An 18,992-nucleotide genomic window follows, 5' to 3' on the forward strand; every position below is an offset into this window, starting at 1 on the left:
TGCGTATATATAGTTTGGGGGTTTGAAATTGAAGCTTTTTGTCCAGGAGGCATAAAACATCAACTTTAGTACATAACCATTCAGGGGCGGAACCAGGGGGGTTGAGTGGGGCTCTAGCCGGGGAAATTTTTTTTTATATCAAAACGACGTCGTTTTGGTCATGAGAAAAACGACGTCGTTTTGATTTTAATGAAAATAAATCAGACCTAAAAGGCACAGCACAGCACAACAGCTAAATTAATACCTAAATCCCTAATTCAGAAGAGGAGAGCAACGAACGTAGACGATATCGCACACCGCCGGCTCAACTCAAGGGAATCGCACAAGACAAGAGGAGAGGAGCAGCCAGTCTCCACCGCCGGCCACCAGTCAGTCAGTCGCTGCTTGCTTGCTAGTCTCCACCGCCGGCCACCGTTCAGTTCAGTCGCTGCACTGCACAAAACGCAAAACGCAGAGGGAAAAAACCGCAGGTGATTTTTTGTTTATCTTTTTTGTGCCTTTGTTGAGATGCCTATATTTGTTTGGTTTGAGATGCACCTATGAGTTTGTTCACTGTGTGTTGGCTTGATTTTTGGTTGTAATTATTGGATGGCTTTGCTGCGTTTTTGGTTTTACTGCGTTTTTGGTTGATTTATATGATGAAATGAGATAAAAAAAGGAAGAGTAGTGATAGAATAATGATATGTATATATGTATGAATGGATTAGAAATATATTAACCTTGCTCTTTGATTGATTGAATGCTTGCTTATTACAATTTTGTAAGGACTCCTTCACTCCTTACAGTGAAGCTTTTCAGTGATGGAGTTTTTTTACCAAATTCCTATTGAAATTGGGATTGGGATTGAATTGGGATTGAAATTGGGATTGAATTGGGATTGAAATTGGGATTGAATTGATTGGGATTGAAATTGCTGTTATTCTTTGTCTTCTCAATTATTAATCGTGTCACCTTCAATGTATATGTACACCATTTTATCATTCATCGATAATAGGTCACAAATATATGTATACACAACAACAAACAACAACAACAACAAAGCCTTAGTCCCGAAATGATTCGGGGTCGGCTAACATGAACCATCATATAAAACCGTGAAAATCAAGTCGTGTCGGCGACACAGATTCGCTCCCTCCACTCCGTCCTATCCACTACCATATTTTCCTCAATTCCCAATAAACTCATATCACTCTCGATCACCCTCCTCCAAGTTTGCTTAGGTCTTCCCCTACCCCTCACCACTACATCCCTTTGCCACTCTTCGGTTCTCCTAACCGGCGCATCAAGCGCTCTACGTCTCACATGGCCAAACCACCTTAGTCGGTTTTCTCTCATTTTATTCTCAATAGATGTGACCCCTACTTTTGTCCTAATTATTTCATTACGCACCCGGTCCTTTCTCGTGTGACCACACATCCATCTCAACATACGCATCTCCGCCACCGACATCTTATGGATGTGAAAAAATAAAATAAAAAAACTAAAACTGCATCATTTTAGAATTTAAGGGTTAAATTGCTCTTATTGTCAACATTAACAGTGTTTTTGCACCTTATCTGAAATAGAAAATGAGTGCTTAATAAATAAAATTTCTTCAATCTAGTCCTCAATTCTCAAGGAGGCATAGCTGTTATGGTAAATGGACAGTGAAGTGATCATACGTTAACATTAAATTAATGATTTGAGTAAGATTATTCATCTACCAATAATGGATTGTAAGTGCTCCTCCAATGGTTGAATCCAGAAAGCTGATTATAATTAGGAGCTGTGAGATTATTTAGGGACAGTTGAATTCCAATAAGATAATATACAACTCCTATTTCTTCAGGAACAATACCTGCAAATCTATTTTCCAAACGGACTTTATTTGTCAAGTTTCCTATAGAATATGTTAAGGAAATGACATGACATGAACACGACTACTCCAACACGATAATTGACAGGTGTATATACAAGTCCTATTTCTTGAGGAACAATGCCTGGAAATCTATTTACAAATTGAGTAAGTGGTTTAGAAGTGATGTGAGCTATAAATTTATAGTTATGAATTTAATAAAAAAAAGTTTGAACAAGGCATACCAGTTCTGATAAATGGACAGTCAAGTCATTATAACTTAAACATTAAATTTATGAATTGAGTAAGATTATTCATGAATGGAAGCATTGAGAGTTTGTTGAAATTAATGAAGAAGAAGCTTATTATATCAATAATAATAACATAATGAGCTTATTATATATGTCAAATCACTCATCTCATCAGATTTCCAATTTCCTGAGCCTATTTTCTGAAACTTCAAAGTTCAACAACAACCTTACTATTATATCAATAACAGATTCAAGTGACCTCAGATTTCCAATTTCCTGAGGAAGTGTATTCATCAGATTTCAAATATCAATTACTTATATATATACCAAAATTATCAAACATATTCCTTACATATATTCAAAGAAATCACTTACAAAACATTAATTTTCAATAACCTATACCTATACTATATCATTCAAACTTGCATTCAGCAACACAAGGTTCATCTCTATTCAACTTATCAATTTTGTTAATCCATCGAAAATGGGTTTCATTGAATAACTTAATTGTAATTTATGTTACCAATTTCACAAACAAGACCAGAGAAGGCAGAGCAGCCAGGACCACCAGTTAACAATTGCAACAAATCAATAATGATTTTTTTTTTATCATTTGTTACCCTGCATGATATCTACTTTAGGTTGATTTGATACCTGAACTCATGCGAGTTATCCCTGATGCCTGTTGATTACATAATCATATTGTTAACATCATTAAGGGCATCTTATAAGTTTTAATTGCAATTGTACTTATGTTGATTTGTTGGCACGATGCACTCCTAATATATATTTTTATTGACCAGGCACTGAGTTCCTCTGATAGGCATGTTTATGCATCTGGTTATGTTGCTTCTCTTTTAAGTGGAGTCTCAAAAGGTTATTATATCCTTATAAAGTTTATAAACTACTTATTCCTCAGTATGCCTTCAACCGTTGGTCGTAAAGTCGCAGTCAAATCGGAGAAGGCCAACAATTTCGCCCGATCCAAATCTGAAGCTACAACGCCTCAGAAGCGGAAGTTGAGATCTTATGTTGCGGCATTGCAGGATGGCCCAATGGCTTCCCTAGTGAAGAGGACATCGCCTCGCCGAGGCTTCAATTCTAGCCCAAACCGTCCTGAAATTGTGAGTTTTTCCCTTCGATTTCATAGTTTCATTCTTGTTTAATGCTTGAACTGTATAACCCATTGCACTGGTTTATCTAGAAAATTATAAGTTAGAGAATCCATTTCAATTGGTGAAACTAGACAGACATGCTTATAATATGTGGCATTTGAATGTAACGTAGTTTGTCACTTGGAACCAATGAAATTGATTTGTGGCTGCGGTTGTGTTTGAGAGAGGGATGTGATTCTTTATGGTTGAGAATTCATTACTTTGCTATGATACAAGCACTGATGTTTGTCAATTTGCATTTATTTTTCCAGGAAAGTGAAAAGGATTCTAGCGTAGAAGCAGAGAAAACAAGCACATCTCCGGTGAAGATTTCGAATGATATTTTAATTAATAAACCAAATTGGAGTCCTAGAGGCAAGCTTGATTCCTGGTTTTAGTTTAATTGGATTTCATGTTTTGGGATCCTAAATTGTCAATTATTTGCAGATGCAGGGCAAATCAGTGCAGTCAAAGAGGCATTGCATGTATCAACTGCACAAGCTATAGTTGTATGCCGTGAAGATGAACAAAAAAGAATTTTTGAATTCTGCAAAGCTTGTATAGAAGAAGAAAAGGCTGGAAGCTTGTATGTGTGTGGATGCCCTGGGACTGGAAAGTCGCTGTCAATGGAGAAAGTGAAACAGAATTTGATTGATTGGGTCAAACAGGTTGGCTAAATTAGTTTCATGTGATGCACTAGGTTCATAGTTGTTTATTGTATCTTCCTAAAAATTGATGTCCTTTGTTATCAGGAAGGACATCATGCTCCAGATGTATTGAGTATAAATTGCACTTCTCTGATAAACACTTCTGAAATATTTAACAAGGTGCAGATATGGATCATTCATTTTCATCAAGTGTTAATTCCAAATACACTTACCAGCTGATCAGCTGATTTTTCTTGCAGATAATTGGTAAAAGCCTCCCAAGAAAGAGAAACAATATGCCTATATCACCTCTTCAATATCTTCAGAACTTTTATTCTCAACAATCATCACCAGATTCAAAAATGACGTAAGAAGCCTGGTCCTTCTCCATTAGTCATTTGTGAGGCCTGCCTGCAGGAAAAATTGAATATGGTTAATATGTGTGGAAGATCTGTTGTAATTTGATGTTTAGTTTTCTTGGTGTCTAGGTGATTACTTCATACGAATCCTAAATTGGAATTAAAATTTCCGCTTCACAGGCTAATAATTGCAGACGAGTTGGATTACTTGATTACTAAAGACCGAGCTGTCCTTCATGATCTTTTCATGCTTACAACATTTCCATCTTCTCGGTGTATATTGATAGGTACTATTTGTCAGAATGTTCAATAAGATGCTTTTACTCCTTCCATTGAAGTTCTTAACCATGTGTATGAACAAATTAAGATATACTAATATACTCCCATACAGGTATTGCTAATGCCATAGATCTTGCAGATCGTTTTCTTCCAAGACTTCAATCACTGAATTGTGAGTTGATCACTTGCTAGAATTTGCAGTTTCAGCAATGCTCATCATTTATTCTATTCATATCTCAGTTATTGAGGATTCTGTGTAACTGAGAACTAGTACTTATTTTTGCTTCATCCACTTCTGATAGGCAAACCAATGGTCATAACTTTTAGAGCCTATTCTAAGGATCAAATCCTCAGAATACTTCAGGAGAGGCTATTGGTAATTTCTATACTCGCCTTTTTCTGTATCTTATTGCTTGAATTTGTTGAAGAAACTTCCAAATAGAAAAAGGGACAAATTATTGCCAGCTTATGCTCATTTAACATGGAAATATGCATGACAGTATCGTGCAAAACCTTGATGAATAGGATCCTGTATTATTTTGATTTGACCTGACAGCATACGAGTAACTGTAGTAATTACTTAACATGAATTCTTTTGAATGTAAGTCCAGCAAATCTGTAATTATCTTCTACTTAACAAGACACTCAATATTTAAAATGCATATGTTTAATGAACACGATGTCAAAGAATTTAAACTATACACCTTGTGGAAAACTAGATACTTGCTACTATATTTTATAGGAAACCTTGGAACTGTAATGATTGAAACACATCAGACAGATCTGTCTGTATTCAGAATAAATTCACACTTTTCAGGTGTAGTATATTGCTTTGGTTTGAGAGTTCAGAAACCCTATCTGTACTACCATCTTTTTAAGAATGAAGCTGGATAGGTCTAGATATGTGTTCTTGATTTACTCTACATGTATTACTGTGTGTGAGGAATTCAATTTATTTTAGTATCAACTGATTAATAGTTATATGAAAGGATATAATTTGAAATTCGAGAAAAAAAACATTTGCCATATTTAGTGACTTGAATTATCTGTTAATCGTATCACTAGGCACTTCCGTGGACCATTTTTCACCCACTAGCATTGGAGCTCTGTGCCAGAGTAAGTCATGGTTATTTTTTTTTTCATTTTTAATGGACCTATTGCCAATAGATACTGACTAGTTGACACTAAATAGAAAGTTGCAGCTGCTTCAGGAGATATGCGGAAAGCTTTATGTGTTTGCAGGTCAGTGCTACTGTTATTACTTTCTTGAACACTTGTTCTCAGTAATTTTTGTTGTAACCTGATAAATAAACTGGTTTGCACAATCTCTAAATGATGATGATTGTAACCATGATCTATTAGGCCTTTGGAAGGTGACAGAACAACTGATGTTCTTGGCTTTATGTTTTAGGAGTGCAATTGAGATTCTAGAGGCAGAACTGAATGAATCCGAATCCAACATGAATTTTGATGCTGTGGAGAAAGAGCTGTGCTCTCAACAAAAAGCTCCAGCTTGTCAATCCCTCGAAGAGCAACAATATAAAATTGTATGTGTTTGTTATCAACATATTATCATGATTCGTCTTTTTCTTTTATTGTTGTACTTGTGACAAACATGTCAGTATATCCTTCTAGCAACTCCCATGGTATAATATCTCGAGATCAATAATCCAAATCGAAAGAGATTAGCTGGTGTTGAAGTTTCATAAATAGCTTCAACACTTGTTAATTTCCATAACTTTAAATGGATACGGTTGTTTTTCCTTTTTCTGCTCCATTTCTTCTTGCCTAAGCACAGTTAACCTTCTTGAGGTGAACCACATCATAAAGTATTTTGAGTTAATGAGGTGACTCAAATATAAGAGTGTCTTATTACCATTAGACCTTGTTCCGTAGGTCAATTAGTGGCAATAAATAGAGGTAACCAAATTGAGGTAAAAGCAGATTAATTTTTGTCGAGAGGGACTAACTTAAACTTTGCAGGAAGTTACCGTGTTCCAAGCTCAAGAAAACCAGTTTGATAACCGTGGAACTTGGTCGGTACTAAAAGGACCAGTGTGCTCACTCTGAAGCAAGCTTAAGGCGCCCTTTTGACAGGGAATTGATTTGTTTACCTCAAATTTACTATCTCTATTTGTAAGCTGTAGAAGTAGATTCTACATAGGAATTGGCTTTGTACCTTTCTTGAAATAGGATTGTTGTCTCCTTGTTTATTTAGAATAGGTTGTTATCAACTTGCAAACAGATCCTATATAGGATTCTACTTTGAATATACACAAGTTTCCAGCGTTGTTCTTCTGTACAACTTCATATCTATTTTTGGAAAAGTTGTCAGCATTTTCTCTTACTTACAGTCTCTGAAAATGCTGAATATGTTGCAGGTGAGAATTGATCACATGGCTTCTGCCTTGTCAAAAGCTTACAGATCACCTGTAGTGGACATCATTCAATCTCTTCCTCAGCATCAACAAGTAAGTTTCTATAATAGTATCAACTACTAGAAACCCGAAAGACAATCCCCTAACCCCCTCACTCCTTTAAGAGTTCGTTTTCATGTTTGACTCTCCGGAATCCAGTATTTTATTTGTATATGGTATTGCAGATAATACTATGTGCAGCTGTGAAGTTTTTTCGAGGAGGAAAGAAGGATACTACTGTAGGAGAGGTGTGCTCTCTATTTCTGCATAGTGAAATGAATTACAATAACTTGGGTTGTTTTCTAAATGTTAGTTGCTCTTGTATGTGGATGCAGCTGAATAAACAGTATATAGACGTATGCAAATCAACAATGATACCTCCGGCTGGGATTTTCGAAGTTTTGAGCATGTGTAGAGTCCTAAATGACCAGGTAAATAAGGTTGCCTGCTTATGTTTAACAGTTTGGGTGCAAAAGTCTTCCTCTATCAGAAAATACTAAGTGCATAATTTTAATTGCAGGGGCTTCTGAAACTCGGTCAATCTCGTGATGATAAAATGAGACGACTGACACTAAATGTCGATGCAGAAGACGTCAATTTTGCATTGCAGGTATATATAGTAGTACATTGAAAATAATGTACCATTGTAGTTTTATTATTTTCCTTAGTTTTGTTTTTTGCTCTAATTATTACTTGGTTGAATGTTGAATTATATCAGGTGTTCCGTTTCTTTCGGAATTGTCTGCTGTAATTCTGTTATACATACATACATACAATTTTCTCTGATGGCATTTCATCCAGTTTTCTGGCAATTCCAGGTAAGCTTATCCGCAGCATTGTTGCATACAGAAATTTTTGTAACATGTATTCGCTTCTTCAATCTGTCTCTCAATTCATGTATTTTCAATATTGCACGAATTGTTAAAGGGCTTAAACTTTTTTACGATGCTACTAATATAGTTACAAAAAATGTACCAAACTAATTAACTTAGATATATGTCAGACTTAATTGTTAGTATTTTAACATTTTTTTATAACACAATATTTTAAGGTTCAATGTCACTGTTAAATAACACTCAAATCCGCATTTTCAAATTTTCCGTAACATATGATACTAAAATTGGTTTTATTTAGAAACGATGAAGTTAAATTTGAACAATTTCATAAGCAAGAGCTAAATCTGCAATTCACTGAAAACGTCTCCTACACTCCACTTTGCAATTTTAAATTTACATCTTCTTCTCTTAGTTTCATTATTTCATGTGAGTTTTCTTTACTTCCTCAGATACACAGCTCTAGTAGAAAACAATGTCCTCCAAGCAGCAAAAGACATGGAAAAAGTCCTAGATGTATCAATGTCACAAATAGCAGAAGACGAAATCCTCCTCCAAGATCGTCAAACTTACCCCCTTTTCTCCAAAAAATTCCTCCGCCGCCATGGCCGCGACCTCTTCTCTTGCTCAATCAACTGGTTTCTCCTCGACATCGTCTTCTACAGCAGCAACCTCTTCCAATCCCAAATCTACAGTCAATTCCTCAAACTCGAAAACGACAACGTTTACCAAGAATCCTTCAAAATCGCAGCATTCCAAGCCATTGTAGCAATCTCCGCAACAATTCCAGGTTATTACTTCACTGTGTTTTTCATAGATCGAATCGGAAGACGAAAGATTCAAATCACAGGGTTTTCTCCATGAGATTAGTTTATTTTGCTCTTGGGATATCTTATAGTCATTGGAGAGATGATACTAATGCTGGTTTTTTAGTTCTGTATGGACTTACTTTCTTCTTTGCTAATTTTGGACCGAATACTACTACGTTTATAGTTCCGGCCGAGCTTTTTCCGGCGAGGTTTAGGTCCACTTGTCATGGGATTGCTGGGGCTGTAGGGAAGTTGGGTGCATTGGTTGGAAGTTTAGGGGTTTTGTGGGCTACTGATGAGAAAGATATGATTGATGATGTTCTTGTTCCTAGAAATAAGGCAATGACTGTTACTTTGGTGGTTTTGGGGGTTGTTTGTGTTTTGGGTATGGTTTTGAGTTATCTTTATACTCCTGAAACTATGGGGAGATCATTAGAGGAGAATGAGAAGGATGAGGATGAAGATGATCAATAGAGGATAGCAGTGACGGATTCAGAATTTACTGATAGGAGGTGTTTGTGTTCTGGTGGACTTTCGTGATTTCGGCGTTTTCCGACAACTAGTGAGTGTTGAAATTTGGAAGATTGTGATGCCCAAGTCCGTAGATACTTTAGCAAGGGTTGAAAGTAAGGACTAGCTCTGATATTGTAATGTTAAGGTGCTAGTATATATGACTATACCGGTCTATTTATAGGAATAGATTCGAAATCCGATCTACTTTAAGACTCATTCCTTCATTAGAACTCCAACTTTGAGAGAAGTCATTCATGACATGGAGTCTTTTTGTAAATTTAAGACTCATTCCCATCATTATTGTGCTGCCTTGTGCAAATTGGTATTATTTCATTTTAAGACAAAGTACATTAATATATACAGGCCCTTAAACTTTTTGTATTTTGTTGATGTAGTCCTTATTGCTATATTTTTCTTGAATTAAACATTTTACTTATATTTATTTGAGTCCTATTAATTTACTTATCTATAATTTGACATATTAATGTTAGAGCTAGCATCTCATCACAATATTTAATGTTGAATTCAATTTCCTCTTATTTTTTCATTATGAATATCAGAATCAGTATGAACATTAACATGCCTTACTTCTTCTGCATATTGAAGAGGTCGGTGAGGCCTTATTTCATTAATTGTAAGTAGAGGGAAAATTACACAGAAATTAATCTTTTACAAACTATTTATATCTATGTCAAATCATAATTTTTGAATTATGTCAAACTAGTAAAATCAGTACTTTTAATATATTTTAAGGATTAGAATTTATAAATTAGAAGTATAAAATATATTTTCTAGGGTTTATGATTCATGAATTGGAGTCTAGAATTTTTAAATTATGGTTAAAATCATAATGTATAGAGAATAATGACATATTAAGAATTAAATTTGATAATATGACTTAGTTGTAATTTTGTACTTAATTATGATATTCATGTATTTGACCTGTATTTTAATTGGCAATTGATGTTTTGGTGTTCAGAAGATAAAATTTTCTAATATGGCCCCAATATACCAGGATTTTTTTTAGAAAAAAATATAAAAAATAAACCCTGTGATTACACCTGTTTTCGTACAATACTCATGTGTTTAAAAGTTTGTAAAATGGTATCTTAATTTGGTCCTTATATTTATTTATTTTATAAATTAACTCCCTTTATTATCTAATTATCACAAACAAACCTCAAAATAAAAAATAAAAATCAATTATACCATCTTTTCCATCTCTTTAATTTCTTATTTTTTTTCTCTCTCTCCTCTCTTAATTTCAACCAAAAACCAACAAAACGATAATACAATTGAATAGCAACATAGCAAAAACGATCTAAAACAATCCTAAAAAGACTATACAAAATGGGAGCTATCATAAATTGACAATGAAGTGATTATAAGTTAACACTAAATTAATGAATTGAGTAAGATTATTCATTAAATCTGTGGGGGGAATAGAAGCATTGAGTTTGTTGAAGAACAACCTTATTATATCAATTATGGATTCAACTCGTGAGAGAACGAATGAATAATGGATTCTAAGTGCTCCAATGTTTGAATCCTGAAAGCTCATTATAATTACGACATGTGGGGTTACCTATAGCATCTCCAATAGAGAGTGTCTAAAAGAGTGTCAAAACTTAACACATAATCGCAAAATATAATATTTTACTTAAAAATTGCTCCAATAGGGGTTGCTTGAAAAGTTGTCATTATGATCCTACAAATTATTATTTTATTAAAGATAAAAGACTCCAGATTTTATTATTTCTAGAAGAGGGACCACGGATTTTATATTAAAAAATAATTAAACAAGGTTGCCAAAAATTGGCAACTTTCCTTGACACCCACAATCACTTCAATAGTGGGCACTCTTTAAAAGTTATCAAACCTGATGCCACATCAGCTGATACTCTTTTAAGAACCCTCTATTGGAGATGCTCTTATGGACAGTTGAATTGCAATAACAAGTCCTATTTCTTCATTTGTAAATCTATTTTCCAACAACACTTTATTTGTGTTTCTAGGTTTGTCAAGTTTCCTATAGTATGTCAAAGAAAATGATATGACACGAACATGATAATTGACAGATCTATATACAAGTCGTATTTCTTGAGGAACAATGCCCGGAAATCTATTTACAAATTGAGAAATATTAATTATTTTAAATATATCTATAGTTTTTATGAATAGTGTTTATTGTAATTAATTTTTTTGTGAAATGTTAAAATATGTTTATAATTAGAATTAAATAAATAAATTCTCTAGTACATTACAATAGAAAATATTTCCAGTAAATACGACAAAAGTTCAAATAAATACCGACAAACATTCTGCCTGAAATCCGTGTAAATTGACCAGCTTATGCGTCCTCCAAGCCCATTAGTGACTATTTCTAGTCGCATTGTTTGGTCGGTAAAATTGCGACTAAGCAGCGACTAAAATATATGGTCGCTATAGTCTGCGACTATCATAGAAAAATAGTCGGCGTTTGTCCAGCGACTAGGCATTTACCGACCGAACGCGTTTGGTCGGTAAACCACTAAATTCAGTCGGTAAATCACCTTAGCTACCAAATTAGCTACTAGAATTGCGGTAGCTAACTACAGTAAAACCTCTATAAATTAATAATGTTGGGACCATGGAATTTTATTAATTTAGAGAGTTATTAATTAATCGATAAATTAATAAATAAAGTTTTTGTCTAAAATCAATGAACAAATAAAATTAAATATGTATTATATAAGTTAATTGATTTTGGAAGTTCATTGTATTTATGTTAAAAATATTCAATGTATGATAGTTAATAAATTACTATAAAAAAAATTATATGGAGTGTTGTTTCAGATCATACCAAAAATAGGCTTCTCATGAATCTATCATAACGAATTTAGAGGAAGCAACTACTGAAGACATTCATGAACTTGAGGGAATGATTGGTCAGCTTGGTTACCGCAATCCAATGAATTTCAATCAAATATTGGATTATCCAGATGAAAACAATGAATGCTCACAAGTTCGAAGTTTAGAAGAAATTGTGTCGAGCATTATGCAAAATTCAATTGAGGATGAAGCTGAAGATGATTCGGTACTTTGAAACCAGTCACAAGAAAGGAAACAATTAGAGCATCATCCACTCTTTATAATTTTTTGTTACAGTTTGACAAGGATACACCAAAACTTTTGAATGCACTTAGAATAGTTAGAGATGAAATTCAACTAGATTTAAATTTCAAGAAAAAACAAAATATTGTAGATTCATATTTTGCTAAATTATTCTAAGTACGTATATCTATATATATTTTGCATATATATTTGAGAAATTATTAATTTATAGAGGTAATAATACAATGTATTTATAAAGGGTTGTTCCAGAAAATTATTATCTTATTAATTTATTAAAATTGATCATTTTTTGAACTAGCCCAAGTCGGGACCAGAAGAAATTATTATTTTAGAGAGTTTATTAATTTATCGAGTATTAATTTATAGAGGTTTTACTGTAGCTGTTTTCTTGTAGTGAATATTGGATCAATTATTATGTTTACAATTTTCATATATATAAAATGTTTCTCATATACCACCCGACAGTAGACCTGTTCATAAATGAAAGAAAATTCGGGTTAGATGCAAAAATACTTCTAACATTTTAGGTCAGGAGTAATTTTACTGCTAACGTCTAAAATGATGCAATTTTACCCATAATGTATGTAGCCAAGAGCAATTTTACCCCTAACATTGATAATTTGGGTCAATTTCAAACATTATTATAAAACACATATATTTTTGTTCCTTACCAAGTGCATATCAATTCGTTATAAAAAAAAAGGATTTCATGTTTTTTGTAATTTAATAATAGAATTGCAGATTAATATTTATAAATTCGGTGAATTTTTTGAATTTTTTGTCTAATTCGTACAAAAGACAATATTTTTTTATATTTTTTTCACATCCCAACATATGTTTTTTATTTGTTACTGATAAAATGACACACGTGTGAAGTGTAGATGACAAGATTCATGACCGAGAAGGCGGTTTGATGAATTATTTTTCAAATTGACTCAATTTATCGACGTTAGGGGTAAAATTGCTCCTGACCAAAACGTTAGTGGTATTTTTGCACCTTAACCCAGAAAATTCTGAATCAGCTTACGAATAAGGAAGCTATAAGTAATGCAGGCTCAGTCGAATAGAAACTAAATCTTTTGTCCGAGTCCAATCCAACCCGCACCTTTCAAAGTTCGGTAGATCAGGCTTAGCCCGACCACAAAACCTAAATCCCAGGCCCAATCCTGTCTACCCAAACTTTTTCTTAAAATAAAATTAATTTTATAATTTAATAATGAATTATATAATAATTTTCTTACTATATAAAGTCGTGATAATTTCAGTAAAATTAATAATTAAATTTTTAATGCAATGCAAGTGAATCAAAAATCCATAAATTTCTATTCATTTTCTAATGTTATATAAGTTATTGAACACTTATGTTCTAATTATAATGGAGTCATTAACTTTTACCTATTTTTTTTCAAAGTTAATAATTTATTAAGTTGTAAGTAACTTAATTATAATTATAATTCGAGCCGGTGCTGATCGGGCTGAGCCAGGATTTTAAGATAAATTTCAAACCCAACCCATTTAGTGTTTGGGCTTATACGGGTTTGGAACGGATTGGAACAACTACTGAAAATACATGTTCAAGCCCAAAACATAAAAAGCGGGCATGGATGGGTTGTGCGGATCAATAGCATGGGCGAAACCAGGGAAGGTCACGGAGAAAGTACTGTTTACTAAAAATCCACTTCTAAAACGACTTATATTTCTTAATTTGTGTGAAAAACCCTAGAATGACTTGTATAATAAAACAGAGGGAATACTATTAACTAGCATTTTACGATCAGATTTACCTTTTATAATGCTTGTTTTAATTTTCTAAATATATTTAATTAGTATTTAAAAAAAATTATACTCAGTCGAGCCTAGACCTGCCCATGGGTCGGGCTTGGGTCGAGCCTACCGAACTTTTATGTAAAAGTACTCAGTCCAAGTCCAGTTCAACCCGCTATAAATTTGGAAAAATTACATAGAAATTCATCTTTTAAAAATTATTTACAATTACGTCAAGTCATAATTTTATACTATGTGAAACTAGTAAAATTGATACTTTTAATATATTTTAAGGATTAGAATTTATAAATTGGAAGTCTAGAATATATTTTCTAGCGTTTATGATTTATGAATTGGAGTCTAGAATTTTTAAATTATGGTGTAAAATCATAATATCTTAAAAAATTTATATTTAAAATCATAAACGCTAGAAAATATATTCTAGACTTCCAATTATAAAAAATAAAATTTATATTTAAAAGTAAATATTTAATATATAAATGTATATAAATTAATTAGTTAATATTAATAGGCGGGCTTTAGCGGGCCTATACTGGGTTGAGCCTATGCTTAATTTATACTGTCCAAACCGGACCCAGGAGACACGGGTCGGATGGATACCTGGACCCATGGACAGATCTAGTCGAACCTCTCTGAGATTCCAATCCTAGCTCCGTCACTGGTCAATGGACCGATTAACAAATCTAATATTACTTCTAATTACAATAAAGAATCAAATAATGAAAAGAAATTCCACTTTTCAAATCTTTGGGTTTCAATATTTAATCCTAGAATTAGGCTCTGTTTTTAATTTCAGTATTAATCAATTGAGTTGAGTTCACTAACTTATATAAAGGGTTATATTATTATTTCAATTTTAATAGAATTCAGTTCAGTTTTTTTCTGTAAAAAAAACAACAGAGCCTCAAAAATATGTCACCAAGTTTTACAAAGAGTGGTAATACAATGACAGCAATTGGATTGGAGTTGTAATAAGAAAACATTACAAAAGAAAAAAAGGGTAAATAATTATAAGGTCCTTATGTTTTTACTTAACATGTTAGTAGGTTTATCATATTATTATAAGGTCCTTAAGTTTTATTTTAATCAATTATTTAGTCCTTCCATTTGTTTTTATAAATGAAAGTCTAAAATTGCCCCTAATTTTATACATCAAAACAATTTATCTTTTAGTTTCAAATTTAATCTAATTAATTTTAATGAAGTTTTTAAACTACATATACACGGAAATTAATATACTTGAAAAAATATATTATTAATTTTCTTAAATTGTAATTATTTTTTTCATTATTTTTTAATATAATATCTTTAAACTAACATCTAATATTATTATAAATTTTTTAAAAATCATATATATTTTTTTTCATTTGTAAAATTTATTAGAATTGTAAAACCTTTTTACAATGATAGTCTTATTCCTATTTTAATCATTTTTGAAATATTTTTCATTTATTTTTTAGTCAACAAAATTTACGTTATTAAATTAAAGTTGTATAATTATATAAAAATTAATAAATCAATTAATTTATATTGGAGACATTGTGATTATTTAGGAAAATAGAGGAAAAAATATAAAATAGCAAAAATAGATGTTTTAGTGTTAAAATATAAAGTAAAGGGTAATTTTAGTATTTTAAAATTTATTTAGTATAGTTTGACCATTGACCCAAGCATAAGGACTAAAGAGTTAATAAAAATAAAAACTGAAGGACTATATAATTATTTTCAAAAATACAGGAACTAAGTAGTATATTAGATAAAAATATAGAGATCTTATAATTATTTACCAAAAAAAAATACAAATCATCTAACAAACATGGAAAATCACATAGAGGGGTTTAACGTATATTAAAATTAATACAGAGTATAAGGTACAAAATACCTCGAATATTTATAATTAGAAGCAATTTTACCCGTATCGTTAAAAATGGTGCAATTTTATTCTAATGTCGACAACCAATAGCAATTTTACTTTTAACTTTGACAAATTGGGTCAACAAATTTTAGTTAGGAGTAATTTTACCCATCTCGTAAAAAATGGTGCAATTTTACCCTAACATCGGCAACCAAGAGCAATTTTACCTTTAATTTTGGCAAGTTGGGTCAACAAATTTACACTAACGTTGGCAACCAAGAGCAATTTTACCTCTAACGTTGGCAAATTGGGCCAATTTCAGACATTATTCTAAAACACATATATGTTGTTCCTTATTCTGCACCAATTGACTAAAGATAAATTTCATATTTTTTGTGATTTAATAATAAAATTAGAGGTTAATATTTGTAAATTTTTGCCTAATATATATTTTTTTATTTCTTAAATTGATCTAAGTTGTCAATTTTAGGGATAAAATTGCTCTTGACAGCTAATGTTAGGAGTAAAATCGCACCATTTTTTACATTAAGAGTAAAATTACTCCTAGCTGTAAATGTTAGGGATATTTTTGCATCTTATCTCAAATTAATTTTCAGGGGCTCAATTCCTAAGACTATGGATTAGGTTCTAAAGCAATTTTAACTCTAACATCTAAAATTGTGCAATTTTACCTCTAATATTAGCAGCCAAGAGCAATTTTATCCCTAACGTTGGTAAATTAGGTCAATTTCAGACATTATTATAACACACAGATATTTTGTTCCTTATTATGCACCAATTATATATCAGTACATTTAAAAAAAGATTTCATATTTTATGTGATGTAATAATAGAATCGGAAATTAATATTTATAAATTCGGTGAAATTTTTTGAATTTTTTTTATCCAAATCGTACAATAGACATTATATTTTTAATTTTTTTTCACGTATAATGTTATGTTTATGATTAATGAATGATAAAATGACTTATTTGTGAAATGTAGATGACAATATTCATGATTTAGAAGACAGATTAATGAATTATTTCTCAAATTGACTCAACTTGCCAACGATAAGGGTAAAATTGCTCTTTTTTTTTGATAGGAGGTAAAATTGCTCTTAACTGCCAATGTTAAAGTAAATTGCATTATTTTAGACGTTAAAATAAAATTGCTTTATGACTGTAAACATTAGAAGTATTTTTATACCTTATAACCTAAAACTATAAAAAAATTTGGGAAATTAATTATGAATTTAGCCTTAAACAAACCCAAAGTATATCTTTTTGTGGTATTAACAAGCATTAACTGCATTAAAAGATATTAAACACACGTAATATTCATTGAAGCTACTTAATTATGTGCAACTGTATCATAATTATTGGGGTAAATTACACCCATGGCCACTGAACTTTACCCATTTTAACATTATGACCACTAAACTTCAATTCTTAACAGTTGGATCACTAAACTTTACACTTTTTAACACCGATTGCTACTCAATTTTAACTAACTCCTCAAAATGACCATTAACGACCTCAAAATAAAAATATTCAAGAATTAAAGTTGTTCAAAACGACATTTACTATGAAACCAGATTTTTTATTTCCCAAAATCACATTTGTTTGAGCTTTCTCTCTCTAAAAATTTACTTTCTCTCTCCTAACCAAACACCACCTAAATGACCTCAAAACGAAAATTTTGAAGAATTAAAGTTCTTTAAAATATCATTAACTCTTCAAATTTTTTATTTTGAGATCGTCAACGGTCGTTTTGAGGTACTGGGTGGTCATTGGTGTTAAAAAGTATAAAGTTCGGTGACCATACTATTAAGAATTGAAGTTCAGTGGCCATAATGTTAAAATGGTAAAGTTCAGTGATCATGGGTGTAATTTACCCTAATTATTGTATGCATCATTTACAAGTCTGAAATGGATTTGCAATTTATCTATGTTGCGGGAAAACGGAAATCATATCGAGAAAACGAAAAATCAGCTATTAACAATTAGCTAAGTTTTACCAAACAAGTTTATAAAATCAGCTAGTTAAATCGGCAAATAGGATATTTGCCAAATAGGATATTTACCAATTCATTCATTAGAAAGAAATAAGCTCATGAATAACTCAGTAAAGATACAAACAGACTAGAATCTGGAGCAGTTATTATTGCAGCAGACAAAACAAATTACATAGGAATAAGATCATTCACTAAATGACAATGAAGTAAATTCTAAAGTTTGATCTCCCAAAATGGTAAAATTGGCACAACTTTCCGTTTCCAGATTCGACACTTGCCCTCACAGGCTACTCACACATGCACTGATAACAATTAATGAAGCAACATCTCGACCACAACTCTTAGAGATTGTTTGGATGATGGTATTACCGATACACATGCATTGAATCTGAGGAAGCAGCAGCAGCACCCAACCCATTTCATGTTCATAATTTTACCAATTCATTCATTAGAAAAGAGAAGCTCATTATTAACTCAGTAAAGAAACAAACAGATTATAATTTGGAGCAGTTATTACACATAATAAGCTACCTGCTCAACTGCCAATGAGATCATTGGCTAAATGACAATGAAGTAAAATTCTAAAGTTTGATCTACCAATTCATTCATTAAGTTTTTCCAGATTCGACGCTTGCCCTCACAGGCCACTCGCACCTGCACCAATAACAATTAACGAAGCAATATCTCTACCACAGATCTCTTTTTTTGAATAAAGGTGGGAGATCGGAAGCAAGAGACAGACATCCCAACCAGGTTGGCACCTCTATCTCTTGATCCGAACAACCAATATATTATAAAAAAAAGGAAAAGAGTACAGAGGGATACTCAAGAGGAACGAAAATGTGCAATATTACAGAGGTCATCAAAAATAAAAGTACGACAAAAATCAGGGGCCGATGGCCACCAAATAAGCTCCAAGGAGAGAGCTCCAAATCGCGCCAAGGCATCCACAGCGCGATTACCTTCCCGATACATGTGAGAAATTCTTACATTCATGATCTACCACAGCTCTTAGATCCTAAAGGTATGTGATTTTTTATGAGGCTTAGCATCATCCAATGGGGAAAGGTGAATAGTAGATTCAATCATAATTGGCTCCACATTGTATGGCATGCAGTTTCACCA

General features: G+C 32.3%; 1 protein-coding gene and 1 pseudogene across 6 annotated transcripts; both read left to right on the forward strand.

The window, feature by feature from the left end:
• Positions 1 to 229: 229 nt before the first annotated feature.
• On the forward strand, positions 230 to 8,364 carry LOC136220186 (cell division control protein 6 homolog B-like). 6 transcript variants are annotated; one of them, XM_066007942.1, is made up of 19 exons: positions 230 to 470; positions 2,889 to 2,908; positions 3,005 to 3,209; positions 3,512 to 3,614; positions 3,687 to 3,907; positions 3,992 to 4,066; positions 4,147 to 4,253; positions 4,426 to 4,532; positions 4,637 to 4,696; positions 4,827 to 4,900; positions 5,590 to 5,640; positions 5,717 to 5,766; positions 5,936 to 6,071; positions 6,906 to 6,995; positions 7,127 to 7,189; positions 7,277 to 7,372; positions 7,462 to 7,551; positions 7,660 to 7,759; positions 8,227 to 8,364. In XM_066007942.1, exons 3-18 carry the CDS (start codon positions 3,006 to 3,008, stop codon positions 7,690 to 7,692), a joined length of 1,560 nt encoding a protein of 519 aa, XP_065864014.1. In that variant the 5' UTR covers positions 230 to 470; positions 2,889 to 2,908; position 3,005; the 3' UTR covers positions 7,693 to 7,759; positions 8,227 to 8,364. The 6 variants fall into 6 exon arrangements, with proteins under 6 accessions (XP_065864014.1, XP_065864012.1, XP_065864015.1 ...); XM_066007940.1 differs by having other exon boundaries at positions 2,889 to 3,209; XM_066007943.1 differs by having other exon boundaries at positions 2,889 to 3,209; positions 3,693 to 3,907.
• On the forward strand, positions 7,804 to 9,473 carry LOC136217544 (probable inorganic phosphate transporter 1-9; annotated as a pseudogene).
• The last annotated feature ends 9,519 nt before the right edge of the window (positions 9,474 to 18,992 follow it).

The sequence above is a fragment of the Euphorbia lathyris genome, chromosome 2 (genome assembly GCF_963576675.1).
Source record: "Euphorbia lathyris chromosome 2, ddEupLath1.1, whole genome shotgun sequence".
NCBI classification, from domain to species: Eukaryota; Viridiplantae; Streptophyta; class Magnoliopsida; order Malpighiales; family Euphorbiaceae; genus Euphorbia; species Euphorbia lathyris.

What these genes read in the sequence shown, in the direction of transcription:
- LOC136220186 (XM_066007940.1), top strand. Translation starts at nt 3,006, where the DNA reads ATGCCTTCAACCGTTGGTCGTAAAGTCGCAGTCAAATCGGAGAAGGCC. An exon ending in TCACCAGATTCAAAAATGAC is followed by an intron (nt 4,254 to 4,425) that starts GTAAGAAGCCTG and finishes TCCGCTTCACAG; the next exon opens with GCTAATAATTGCAGACGAGT. An exon ending in AAGAGCAACAATATAAAATT is followed by an intron (nt 6,072 to 6,905) that starts GTATGTGTTTGT and finishes AATATGTTGCAG; the next exon opens with GTGAGAATTGATCACATGGC.